Raw genomic sequence first — 14,408 nt, 5'->3', positions numbered from 1 at the left:
AGATTACCTCTACCTATACCCAACTCTACTCACATAACTTTCCACCTTTATTCAAGGAACTGCAATCTCTTTTAGGACAATGGAGCAACCACCAGCTGTCTCTACTGGGGCGTATTGCATCATTGAAAATGATGATCCTTCCTAAACTACTTTACCTATTTGAGACTCTACCGGTCCGAGGCCCCCCCCCCAGCACTGAAAAATATGCAAGCAGCTTTTTTGAACTTTATTTGGGCGCACAAGCGGCATAGATTAGCTAAGACGGTAGTATGTACCCCCAGAATAATGGGGGATTTATACAAATACTATTTGGCGGCTCATCTACAATATCTGCCACTGTGGACTGCACCTTACTCTCCCACGGGGTGTAGAGAAATTGAGGAGGCTTGGATAGCTCCCATACATCCTAATGTTATGCTCTGTAGCTCCTCCCTCCTCCTAACAGAAAAAGACTTGCTTGCTCCTATGGTGTTCACAAGAACTATCTGGCGGAGTTGCAGACATAAATACAGCCTTCTATCGGAACCCTCAAACCTGACATCTGTAATTCACAACCCACAGATTCCTGATAGTTTGCAGGGGGTGATGTCAGGTCCCTGGAGGGATAGGGGTTTATTCCCAATTAGACATCTTCTACATCCAGTGGAGAAGCGATTGCTTACCTTTCAAGAACTATGCGAGAAGGTTGAGCTCCCACGTACATCCTTCTATGCCTATTTGTAAATTAGGCATTATATCTGGTCCCTTCAGCCCTCGGCCAGATTTCTGACTATGACTCCTTTTGAGAGGTTGTGTGCAGAGGGCCCGTATACCAAAGGAGTTGTTTCTTCTATATACAGTTTATTGCATAACTCTTTGCGAGACTCCTCTGGCAAGTTTTCATATATGCGTAAGTGGGAGGAAGTTCTGAACCGAACGTTGGACTCATGCATGGTTGGAAATATGGGAAGCAGCGAACAAAAGCTCTATATGTACGCTGTATAAAGAAAACTTGTACAAAATAATTCTTCGGTGGTATCACACCCGGGAGGTGTTGCAAAGGTTGTTCCCTGGGACTGACCCCACTTGCTGGCAATGTGGAGTCTCCCGGGGCTCCCCGGAACACATATTTAGGGTTAGGGTTAGGTGATCCCCTCTGATCCGCTCCAACTGGAAATCTATTAGGCCCCCCTCTACTACTGCTCTGTGTACACGTATTCAGGAGATACGTGTTATGGAATATCTCACGGCTCTTATCAGGGATACTGTGGTTAAATTTCAGGCAACATGGGACATCTGGGACCATTACTATGCCCGGCTGCCGGTATGACCTCCTATTCTATTTTCCTTATGACTAAATACAATGTGTAGCCCTATGTCTTGGCCACACTTTCCCTCTCCACCTATCCCTGCCCTTTTTCTCACCCTCCTCTCCATTTTGTTGTTGGTTGGCCTGGGTTATTGGCTACTGTTATGTTATATAATATATACTTGATGAGTGCGATTACTTTATGTTCTATCCTATTATTATGTAGAATCTGTTTGAGCATACCACTCACGGTGATGTACATAACTGACTGAAGGGTTGTGGTTATTGTCTTAACACTATTTTGCAGTCAATTATTATCTATTATTATTTTCTTCTTTTTTTGTCTTCTGGTCTGTATGTTTGTTTAAAAATTTCAATAAAAAAAAAGAAAAAAAAAAAAAGAAATGGCACTTTGTACACTGTGCTACTCATTACATTCTCCAGACTACTAAACTCTGTATATTCATACCAGGTTTTTTTTTGTATCTAGTGTATTTTTGAAATGGATAACGCATATTTGTTTTCACTGTTGGATCCTGCCACAATGGGAAAGCTAAGTGCACTGAGTATAGCACTGAGGAGAGCCCAGATCTGGAGTCTTGACATCTTCTTATAGCAGTCTTAGGCTATGTACACACATATGATTTTTCATGCTCATGTCCTATTACAGATGAATAAACAAGCTCTGTACACACAGCCCTGTTCTGTTCTATAGGGAGGGGTAAGATGAGTGAGTGGCTCCCTGCTGTGCTCTCCTCCTCCTAATAGTCATTCCAGATCGGTCATTTTTCTGCTTTTTAACAACCGTAGCACACAATATTTACCGAAGATGACCTCGACCGTCAGACAATTATCTGACCTGGGTACGCAGCCTTAAGCTGCGTACACACTTCCAATTTTTGTCGTTGGAAAGGATCTTTCACGATCCTTTCCAACAACAAGGGAGTGCACGATGCATGAACGGTGCTGTACATACAGCACCATTCATGCTCTATGGAGAGGGGAGGGGGAGAGCGACGGAGCGGCACCCTGCGGCACCGGAGCGGCTCCATGTAGTCCATCGTCCGTGGATCCGGCAGGTCGGTCGTCCGGACGATGGACGACACCGACTGTACACACGCCAGATTTTCGCCCGATAATTGGCCGATGCCGATTATCGGGCGATAAAAATCTGACGTGTGTACGTAGCTTTAGTCTCTTCTTTGTAACTTTTGCAGCCACTTCAGCCACCAAAAGTTACTGAACTAGAAACATCCTAAAACACTAAAAAAATTCCAACAAAGTTTTGCTCCACTTCTAGGTCCTCTCTGCTCAAAAATGCAAAACATGTGAATGTTGAATGCTCAATAATGTAATGAAAACTTGTGGTGAGCCTCAGTAATGAGATGTGGTTTTAGGTTTTATTGGACGGGGTTTATCTGTGTCCTGGCAAATATCAAATAATAGTAATCCTTCTTCAAGGACCAAACACCTTGAGATGTGAAAACATTAACAGCTAACTTTTCATTATCATATCCTAATTACAGAATAATAATGATCCTGGAGTTACCCTGGTAACAGCTGTTCTGAAATCCTCCCGCAAACGGCTCCACAAGCGACAGGCATTATTTGACATCTTTATCTGTGACAGAAAATCTGAATTAATCTAAAATCTATTGTATATAATAGAGTATTATATAGCTGTATATGAAATAAAAGACTATTTATGCCCAGTATGGAATATATGTTTGGGAGGGGACAGTAACAAGTAATTTATCACACTATAATGGTAAAAATAGATAATGGACACAGTTATATGGAATATATGAGGGGAGGTGAAAGTAACAAGTATTATATCACACTATAATAGTATAAGTAGATAATAGTAACAAGTATTATATCACACTATAATAGTATAAGTAGATAATGGACACAGTTATATGGAATATATGAGGGAAGTGAAAGTAACAAGTATTATAATACTTATAGGAGATAACTGTCTATGTACAGTATGTGGAATATGTAGATGGAGGTTTATATATATCATTTAAAATCCTGTTGGAATATCAGACCTGTCTGTACTCGAGTATAAGACACGTACAAGGCACAATAATATATATTATTTCATTAATATAGTAATAATCTATCATAGTATAGGTAGTAAAGATTAGTTGTGAATGTCTTTACGTTTCCAGTGCACAGACTACGCACAAATATAACCAGCATACACATACCGATCTTCCTATAAATCTCAGATGAGAAACGATTCCCGTCTCAGGACTGACAAGTTGTTTTCTTGTCTCCAGGTAACGCATGCCCCTCCCCGTCCTGTTCGTTGTTCCCTCCTACGGGCGGGACCAATAGGAAACAACAAGACAAAGTTCTAAATTTAGTTCGGTCAGACCTTACTAACCAAGTGGGCGTGTTCTAGTGGGCGTGCATTATGACGTAATAGGAAGCGCCGTGTGATAGCCAGTAAAATCTTGCTTGTCATGCTGTCTCAGCTTTCAAATCACTTTGTTCAAACCTTTATGTTTCCTAAACCGCCCGCCATAATTTACAGTTTTCAGGTTACACAAGGTCCCCGATAGCAAATAGTACTCAAAATTCCAACCCTTAAGTTTAGAGAGGTCCAATATATGGTGTCACTAGAAAATGCACTTTGAGAACCTGCAGAGCCACTTACATGGCAAGGAGCAATGGGATGGGGCCCTTAAATGTATACCTGCCAGCTGACAAAACTATACCATCATACTTTGGTACCTTGTCCGCTTTTATTCCTTATATGTAGGACCTAGTGAGGGAGGCTTGTGGCTAACTCCTTTCCTAAAATTGTATAACTATGTTATCATCAGAAGATAAAAAATATTCCTATCAATACATGACTCCTGTCTCATATAACTTTCTCTTTTCCATCTTTGAACTCTGATTTCTCTGGAACTGGGAGGCGAAACTGAAAGTGTTTAAGCGAATGGGGAACACTTGTGGCTAAACCCACCTAAAATGTCATCAAACAGGTGTAGATAAATAAAAGTGTAGGTACAAGTATCTGCAGTTGACCCTATACTTTTAGTTTCCTACGCCTCCCAGTTCCAGAGAAATTTGGGTTCACAAACAGATAAGCAGACAGTTATATGTGACATTATGATAGGTGTAGGTACTTTGTCTTGTAATTATATCTTAGTAATGAAATATTAAGAGGGGTTGCCACAAGAGTCCCCACTTTATCCTACATTTATTTACCTACACATGTCTGTTCCAGAGAAATCAGGGGTGAAGAAATGATAAGTGGGCAGTTATAGGTGACAGTAGTGCCTTATGATAGGTAAAGTTTTTTAATGATGCTACAGTGTTGAAAGTTTAGAAGGGAAGGGGATTAGCTACAAGAGTCCCCTACTAGCTTTTAATTTTTTGTTTTTCTACAGCTCCCCATTCCAGAGAAATTGGGGTTCAGGGAAAAGGAACTGGACAGTTATATGTGAGCAGGTAGCACTTTTCGATTTGCACAGATTTCTTGTATCTGTGATAGCATCAGTAACAAGGTGAAAGTTTTTGTTTAACTAAAAGTGTTAGGAAGAGGTAATGAATGACACAAAACCCTCAGGTCCTGCTTAAAGCGTACCTAAACTGAGAAGTTTCACTTTACATAAAAGGGTAGACAACCCTTTTATGTAAGGTAAAAACTCTGTTTGTTTAGGTTTTTTTAAGTGCACCACCGTCTGCTAATTCTCGATCACCTAGGCAATCGAGAATGAATGGGGGCGCAAGACCTTCCAAGATATCTATGTTACGCAACGGGGGAGGCTCTTGGGTGAGATGCTCAGGCATGCGCAGAAGGAGCCTTTTTGTGAAGAGAAAAGTTTGCCGATCTAACGCATGCGCAGTGAGATTGGCAAGTTTTTTTTCCGACCTACATTACCCGATCTCGTGTCTGCATCAGGTGACGTAGGAAGAAGAACCAGAAAAAAGAGGCAAAGGTGGTGGCGCCCGGTGCACTGGCATGAAGACGGATGCCGGTACATTGCGGGACCTGATGGAAGACACCTCTGGACCAATTGACTGCCTTGGATTGAAGGTAAGTGTTTTTTTTTTTGTTTTAGGCACTTTTGAGTTTAGTTCCTCTTTGATTAACAGGGTTAGGGTTCAAAAGCAATATCACAGAACTTGGTTTTCTCCAGGGAGTGACCATTTTTATATCCTCTAACTGGGAACAGACAGGGAAGGATAAAGATGGCAATTCTATATACGTATCCATAAAAAAATTGTCACCACTCAATTCTATGATATCTGTAGTTACTAATATATACTGATCTCAACTAGGGATGAGTGAGCGAGTTTTTAAAAGCACTGGCTGCATTTATTGATCAGCTCAGTGTGCGATCCACGGCACTAGAGGTTAAATAGGGACAAGTCTCCCCATTCAAAACCTTTAGTGCTCTCTGATTGGCTGAAGAAAGCTTTCTTTCCTAATTTCAACCAATTAGATTATTACATGACCATTATTGGGGCATAACAGCCACAACTTTCTTTATATCAGGTCTCTCTGTACACAAGATGTTCACAATGGCACACAGTAGACTGTTTAGACAAATCCACCTGTCATCCACAATACATGTATTTGGTATTCCATGTTTTTGTATTTAACGTGCAAAATAAAATTAACTCTTAGGTGGCTTTCTAGTGGTAGCATGAAAAAGACTCACCATTCCTGCTACAGTGCTGTAGTAATGCAATGTTGGGGGGGGGGGGGGGGTCAGCCACAAATGTCACCCACTTTCTCTAACATTTTTGGTTTTCTACACCTCCAGGCCTATGGACTAGGGTGACATGGCTACTACAGGGCAGTCTTAGACCTTCCAAATAGCAGGTACAGCATGCTTGACCTTTGGGAGCTGCTGTACCTGATGATACAGCTGGAAGCTCTGTGACACAAGAAACATTCTGTTCGGATGTCACCCGATGATCACTGGTAAGTTAGCTGATTTTCTCTCTCTCTGTAAGACTATCATTCCCTTAACTTTGGCTCACCAATTGACATTGTAGCAGTGTTGCAAAATTGCCGAATGGCAAGAAGTTTTTCAGTCCCCTACTGCAGTTCAGCGCAAGTTTCAGAAGCTTTATGGCCGTCACACTGCTCCAATGCATTACACAATTTACACTATTCATGGCAAGCTTCTTGAAACAGGATCTGTTCTTGACAAACCACACAGCAGAACTCCAACTACTACCACCACCGATGAAAACACTGAATTCCTGGAGCAGGCGTTCGCTCAAAGCCAGCCGGAGGGCTACACTGGAACTCAGCATTACCAAAAGCAGCAGCTGCTCCTACACTATTACCAAACTACCCACAGCTCTTGGAAAACTTATAGTCCAGCGACGAGTCTATCTTTCATCTCTCTGGTCGGGTTAACAGACACAACTGACGAATTTTGGGAAAATCAAACCCAGCAGAAATTCCTGAGCATGAATGAGACGATGTCTAGCACTGGGCTGATTGGAACATTTTTCTTCCCCGATGCATCTGGTAACATGACCACCGTTACAGGGAAAAATTACTTGAAATCGCTGCAGCTGCATCCGAAGGTGGCTGAAAGTTGTTGAAAATGGAGGTGCCCATGTGGAGGTATCCAGCTAGTCCTCAGGACATTTGAACTTGATGGCAAGCATAGCAAGTTAAACTGCAACAACTCCTTTGCTGATGCTAAAAATATGAATAAACTCTAGTGTAATTTTTAGGAATTCAAGTGTATAGTGACTTTTGAGACACTCTGTATCTCACACTCCCCTTTTCTCACTTTACTCTATCTCTATCTCCCTCCCTCTCTCACTTTACCTCTCTAACTCCCTCTATTTTTCTTTTTTCTCCTCCTCTTTCATTCCCATTCCCTGTTTTTTTCTTATTTTAGACTCCTGGGGGCATGTATATCTTGAACTTCTTTAAAGTGGGGAACCTTGAGTACTATTAGGGTACCCTGTGTATGCAAAAAGGGGGTGGCAGAGTAGGTGGGAGAAAACAATGTGGACAATGGGGGAGGGGTGAGGGCATGAGGAGTGAGAGGAGAGTGAAGTGAAGTGAATAACTATGTATGGAGGGGGGGGGGGGGGGTAGTTAGAGGTAAGATTAAGCAGTGGGGGAAAAAGGGGGTAATGGTGTACCCCAAGGTTTAGTGTTGTTTGTAGTATACTCAAAAATTCAATATTATTATTCTGTACCCCAAGGTTCAGTGTTGGCACTGTAACTTTTGAAGGAAATTATAAGTGATACAGAGTTTGGAATTTTTTCACAGATGACACAAAGCTACGTCATGGGGTAAAGTTTCCCAAGATACAATCCATAGAACCTACCCCCTATGATTACAGTACAGACACAGTGAAGTGCAGTAAGAATAGATTTTAGATGTAAAATATACCAGAACTGTGTATCGAATAAAATTCATTCATGAAGGATGAATCTGAGAATAATTTAGACAAATGAAAATACTAGTTAATGACAGAAGCTATAATGAAAGTTGTGCAAAATAGAAAAGAAGATAAAACTTAGGAATTATATTTTTTTTAAATAAACTGATTTTGTAAAGAGTTGCTTGAAAGAATAAGGGCCAGTATTACAACACTGTTTATAAATGTTGGCAACAAAGGTGGAAGAACGAGGATCACATTCCATCAGGTCTGTGAAATACAAAATACATTTCAGCTACAAGTATGTTTGCTCAAAGATTATATAAATGCCTGATAGGCTTGTGATAGCCATTAGTAACCTGTAAGGTTCTTTTAGGGGGTCTCCAAATGGACCATCAGAGATGAGACAGTAGATCCTATTTAGGAAAAGAGAAAATCAAATGCTTAGCAGTTAAAGCAAAGAGATTCTAACTAAAACCAGGAAATACATCAATCTTTTAGGCATACAGAATCACTCCTGTATAAGGGGGCTTAAGCCATTATCTCATTAGGCAGATTGTCCAATGACGTATACTTGGAAGCCCATATAAGCATAAAAGTTCACAAATAGTTTATAGGGTGGATAAACCACGTGTCTAGCACCTCTGGCACAGAAATGGCTGTCCATCATCTTGTATTCTTATTCACACTGGTTCTAACTGCAGGGGTCTCCTATCAGTCTCCAAGGCCATAGTTGGAAAGGTCCTAGAGAGTTTGATAAAGAACCACATAGAGGAGTTTCTGCTAGAAAATAATATTATAAGTGATAGTCAGCATGGCTTCAAGAAAGACAGAAGTTGTCAAACAAATTTACTCTCTTTTTATGAGGAAGTAAGTAAACAGGTAGACAGTGGAGTAGCAGCTGATATAGTGTACTTGGACTTTGCTAAAGCATTTGACACTGTACCCCACAGACGGTTAATATGCAAGTTAGGGTCAATAGGTTTAGAAAAGTCAATCTGTCAGGGTTCAGTGTTGGGACCTTTACTGTGTAACATCTTTATAAATGATATAGAGTTTGGGATTTCTGTGTTTGCAGATGACACCAAACTATGTCATGGAATTAAGTCCATACAGGATGTCTATAATCTACAAGCAGACCTGCATGTACTGTGTGATTGGGCAGCCAAGTGGCAAATGACATTTAATATAGATAAATGTAAAGTTATGCACTTGGGGGTAACAACATGCATGCTTCATACTGTCTAGGGGGAATACATTTGGGGGAGTCAGAAATGGAAAAGGATCTGGGGGTTCTGGTAGATCATAGACTTAATAACAGCAACAAGCTGCAATATCTAAAGCTAGTAAAGTACTTTCTTGTAAAAAAAAGAGGAATAGACTGCAGAGATGGAGACATAATCCTGTACAAAGCATTGGTCACACCACATCTGGAATATGCAGTCCAGGTTTGGGCACCAGTTCACAAAAAGGACATTGTGGAATTGGAGAGAGTGCAGAGAAGGACAACTAAACTAATAAAAGGAATGGAGGAGCTCCGCTATGAGGAGAGATTAGCTGAACTGAATCTATTCTTCCTTGAGAAGAGACGAGGGGGGATATGATCACCCTGTATAAATATATAAATGGTCCATATAGAGAACTCTCTTCCCAATTATTCACTGTAAGATCATTACAAAGCACAAGGGGGCGCTTCTTGTGTCTGGAGGAAAAGAAGTTTTAACTGTGATAATGTGGAATCGGCTCCCTCAGGAAGGAGTTTCAGCAAGTTCCATAGATTGCTTTAAGAAGAAGCTGGATGTTTTCTAGAAGCACAGAATATAACTGGGTATAAGGGCTTTAAAGTAAAAATACCAGTGACTGTTGATCCAGGGAACATCCGATTGCCTCATGGAATCAGGAAGGAAGTTTTTTTGCCCTGTTGAAGCAAGTTGTACCAGGGTTTTTTTTTGCCTTCCTCTGGACCAACTTTGTCTTATGGGGTTTTACATCTGGGATATGTTTATTTCCCTGGTGGTTGAACTTGATGGACTTATGTCTTTTTTCAACCTAACCTACTATGTAACTATGTAAGGCCATTCTGTGCTCAGCTTTCCGGGTAATCCTGCTGACTGTTTCTGTTGCAAGTGCTGCTCTTTGAAAACAATCAAACAAAGCAGTAACTATTCTTCATAGAAGCAGAGTATATTTTATATGCTATATACAGACCCCCTACATTTTTCTCTGAAACCAAATTACATTTTCTGAGACCAGCCACACAGCAGGTCTGATTTTAGGAAGGAAAGCAGGGCAATTGCCTATTACCTTTCCCTAGGGCCCCAACTAAAAGAATGGCATTTAGCTGCAGTGCTTTTCATTGAGCGGGGGCTTGCTATTGGTGAAGACTGCAGTGTTAGATTGGAGGACTGGTGCTGACCAGGGCCTGACAAACAGATCCTTTAGTGAACCCACTCTGTTGTTATTGATGGAAGTATTTATGTTGGTATATTTGGCAACTCAATGTGCATTTTTCTCCACCTAGTCATCAGCTTTTCCATCCCAGGAAGTTGACAAAACACTTGTAGAATGAGCCTTTTTTTTAAGGGGCAAGACTTATTTTCTAAAATAAAGGTGAGAAAAACATTCTGATGATTTCATCTGGCCACAAAGTGCTTTAAAGGATCATAACCTTATCTCCCCCCAACCAAAAACATCAGTAAGATATTTGATTTTGTTAAGGATTTGAAAGCTTTTGTTTGATGTAGCACATGTCTGTGGATGTCTTGTGATACAAAAATACTCTACATGGTTGAAGAAGCTTGCGTGCAGAAAGAAATTAGAAAGATGTCCTAGTTTTTGTGAAACCTTAAAACGACTTTAGGAAGGAAGACTAGGTCTGTCAATAGTATGACTTTATCTTGCTTGCTTTATTAGTGAGAGAAGGCTGCTAGATAGAAATAATCTTACTAATTCTGCTGGAGGTATGGTGATAAGATAAGCAAGTTTGATAGTCAAGTGCCTAATTGAGATTTCTGAAATAGGTTCAAAAGGCTGGAAACTTCTATGACAAGTCCTTCCTTCTGTAAAGGATACAGGGGGACACTCCGCAAGGTTTGTCAGATTTAAAAACCAAGCTCTCCTTCGCTAGAAAGAAATTATTAGTATCACTCCACAGGGTTCCAAAAAAATTTTTCCTCAGAACCCTCCCTAGGAGGGCTGTCAGGGGAATTGATATGTCATTTGAATGTCCCACCTGTAGGAGAAAACCTTACCCCTTCTGGACAACCTATGTGGATTTAAAAATTCTTTACTTTTTTAATTTTACTTTTTATTGTAATTTATTAGAAAAATAAGAAATCCAATATACAAATAACATACATAGAACAATAAACTAATAATGTGAACAAACTCATGTTTGCAAAAAAATTAGAATAGAAGAAAAAAAAGGGGGTTGAAGTCCAAAGAGGAAATTACGAATAAAATATATTAATGTAAAAACTAACATATTTCGAAGGAAAATTTACTATAGGCTAGCGTTTTTATATAGCGGTAATTTGTATTCATTTTTTTGACAGAGACATTAGGCGTTGTGGAGTAATTCCACAGATTTACAATTGGCATTCTTGCCACTATTGGAATATGGTTTACCAATACTCTAAATAAGGGAGGGAATTATCTCTTCCTAGACTGAGTAGTGCTAAAGCAGAGTTAGATCTGGTTAAACATCCTGTGACTTAACATTTTAAAGCAAATATTGAGTTACAAAAACTACATAGGTTTTTCACATTCCCAGAACATAAATAGGTGCCTAAATCACTGAATTCCTCCAACAGTTAGCAGAATAATCTGGGCCACATTTAGAGAGTCTATTAGGTGTTCTATACCAGTGAAGTAGTATTTTCTGATACCCCATAGGATACATATTTTGATGATTTAGCTAGTTTACATTGAAAAAAGGAAAATCCTTTTGCACATGTGTTTTTATTTTGAATCAATCTATAGTACAAAGAAATTTTAGTATTACACCTTTACAAGTATGAGTGTTCTGACTTCTTTTCCAGAATGAAGTAAGGTAATGTCCTAGAAATGAAGAGATTTCAGTAGGTGGTTTATTTGCCACATCTTATACTTTTTTAAAAGTGAATGAAAATCAGGTAAGTCTTTAATATATTTTTAACCATGATTATGCCAAAATTGGGGATTAGGATGTGGAATGAGTAAATCGAACAATTCCAAAGGAATCAGGGTTTAAATCATGTCAGAAAATGGTAATTGTAAAATTCAGATTTTCTTCCAAGCTTATACCATAGTTACTATTGGAGGAGGTTGCAACATTAAAATAGTGGGAGAACATTAGGTTGCTAGTAAAAATGCTAAGTAATTTCCACTCGGAACAGAGGATCTTTCTATATACAACCATCATTTGTTGGCAGTGGAATTTATACATAATTCAAGTTGATCTAATAGAAATGCTTTATAATAGGCCCGTAAATAAGGAATACCTATATCTCCTACTCGTTTTGTACATATTAAAACGAAATAAGAAATACATGGTTTTTATATTATTCCACATAAATTTGTTGGATTGTATAGAAGTCAAAATTTGAGTAGTTTTTAGGCATTATTCACATTTTAAATGCAACAATGCAATGCAATTTTTGATTGATATCCTCTTGTAGAGATGATAATAAGGGTGTGAAATTATATGGTATTTACACAAATTATTAGAAGGGAATGTCAAATTGGTTACTAAATATAGAAAGCTATTGGGGGTCCAAATAAAAGGAAAGGTCCTGTCTACACCCTGGGCCTCTTTAGTTTAGCCTTCAGGCTAAAAGGGTTTTCTTTTTACAGTCCTATGCATTTTTTTTTTGATTATTATTAATGATTGTTATTGTGTGTTCGGTAACCTGGTGAGGCATGTTCGTCCATTGGGTATTTCTATTGTTCTTAAAATTTGTATTATTGTTGTTATTAATCCCTTTCTAAGTCCCAAGGAGCAGCTCCTAAAAGCAAGATGGTGGATGTCTGAGACCATGCAGCACACGTGGCTCACAAAGTAGCCAGGAGCAAATTACCGAGCAGAGGGTAGGAAAATGAGGCTAGAGAGGAAAGGGTACAAGTAGAGTCATCACTAGTGTTGGTGTTCCAATTCGAGTTGTCCTTATATTCGACCCAAATATGGCTGTTCGAATTCAGATAGACCCGACCCGAAAAAAAATTCGGGAAAAAAAAGTTTAAAAAAAAAAAAAATTATACCTAAATGAATTTAATTAGTGTGTGCTTATTTTAACTATTTTTTTTTATTTTTTACAGGTTATCCGACAATGACATTATAAATCATAATGTCATTGTGGGATTCCCGGACCGTGGGAACTTTGCGGTTACAGCTAATTGGAAGCACGTGCCTTCAATTAGCTGTAACCGCAGGCAATACCAGGGCAATAGAGGTTGAATGGAGATATGTATCTCCATTCATTACCTCTACTGCTCTGTGATTAGCTGAGAAATAGGAAACCCTGATGACAGCTCAAGCATCATCAGGATTTCCCTTTCCTCAGCCAATCAGGGAGCAGAGCAATCAGTGGAGCTTTGCTATGCTGACAGCTCAGCTCCGCTGATTACTCCCGCAGCTCTAAATAAGCTGTGACATGTGTTCTGTATCTGTAACACATACTACAGCTCCTCTAGGGCTGCTGGAGTGATCAGGGGAGCGGAGCAGTCAGCATAGTAAAGCTCCACTGATTGCTCTGCTCCCTGATTGGCTGAGGAAAGGGAAATCCTGATGATGCTTGAGCTGTCATCAGGGTTTCCTATTTCTCAGCCAATCATAGAGCACTAGAGATGAATGGGCACAAGTCTCCCCATTCATGTCTAGTGCTGAATGGCTGAGGTTTTACATTTCTCAGCCAATCACAGAGCAATAGGGGTGAATGGAGAGGCTTGTCCTCATTTAACCCCTAGTGCCCTGCCATCCCTCACTGTCAGGAGGATTTCCAGGGCTCTGTTCATTGCAACCCTGGAAATCATCCTGTCAGTCAATCATCCAGATTCCAAAGTCCTGTTAAAACGTTTATAAAAGCCCCTATTGTTTTCAATGGAAGCTTTCATAAAAGCTTAAAAACGCTTGAAAAAGCCTCCATTGAGTTCAATGGAAGCGTTTTCCCGCATTTATCCAGCGTTTTAATTTTTTAAACGTTGCAAGCAATGTTTAAGATAACGCTCAAAAACGTGCCTGAAGGAAACGTCCTGGTGTAGATTAGCCCATTGGAATGCATGGGGACATCAAACATGGGCTTTAAAAGCTTCAGGTTAAACGCTGGGGAAACAGTCCGTGTAGACTAAAGCTGCAAACACACGTCCAATAATTATCATTAGAAACGACAGACGAATGACCGATGAACAGCGGCCAAAAAAAGTGACCAACGACGCCGACGAACGAGGATTGTCGTTGGAAATGAATGACCGCCACGGCGGATCTGATTGGCTGATGATCTTTCACTATCCATCGTGTGTACGGTCGTTCAGTGATCGTGTATGTTTCTGAGGTACACTTTCTCCTTTACATGTCCCTCCCTGCATCGTTCAAACGATTGTATCTAGCGTGTGGACACTGTTTGTGGAGTATATTTGAACAATCATATTGTTACAGCATGTACAGAATTGTGCACAATATGATTGTTCAAGTATAATCGTGCATAATCTTTGATCGGTCATAATGGTTCGTTTTCTAACAATAATTATTGGAAGTGTGTACCTA

At 39.8% G+C, this 14,408-nt stretch overlaps 1 protein-coding gene across 1 annotated transcript in view; it reads right to left on the bottom strand.

Annotated features, from left to right (window-relative positions):
* WDR97 (WD repeat domain 97) overlaps positions 1–3,555 on the bottom strand; it is a 34,175-nt gene extending 30,620 nt beyond the window's left edge. The window contains exons 1-2 of the mRNA XM_072413175.1: positions 3,502–3,555; positions 2,838–2,909 (exon numbers count right to left, since the gene is read on the bottom strand). Coding sequence (XP_072269276.1) covers positions 2,838–2,903 — 66 coding nt within the window. The 5' untranslated portion in view covers positions 2,904–2,909; positions 3,502–3,555. The remainder of the gene's footprint in view (positions 1–2,837; positions 2,910–3,501) is intronic.
* Positions 3,556–14,408: the final 10,853 nt, after the last annotated feature.

This window comes from Pyxicephalus adspersus, chromosome 5, assembly GCF_032062135.1.
Source record: "Pyxicephalus adspersus chromosome 5, UCB_Pads_2.0, whole genome shotgun sequence".
Lineage (NCBI taxonomy): Eukaryota > Metazoa > Chordata > Amphibia > Anura > Pyxicephalidae > Pyxicephalus > Pyxicephalus adspersus.
Note: the sequence above shows the minus strand (reverse complement) of the source record. Positions and strands in the feature narration are given on the sequence as shown.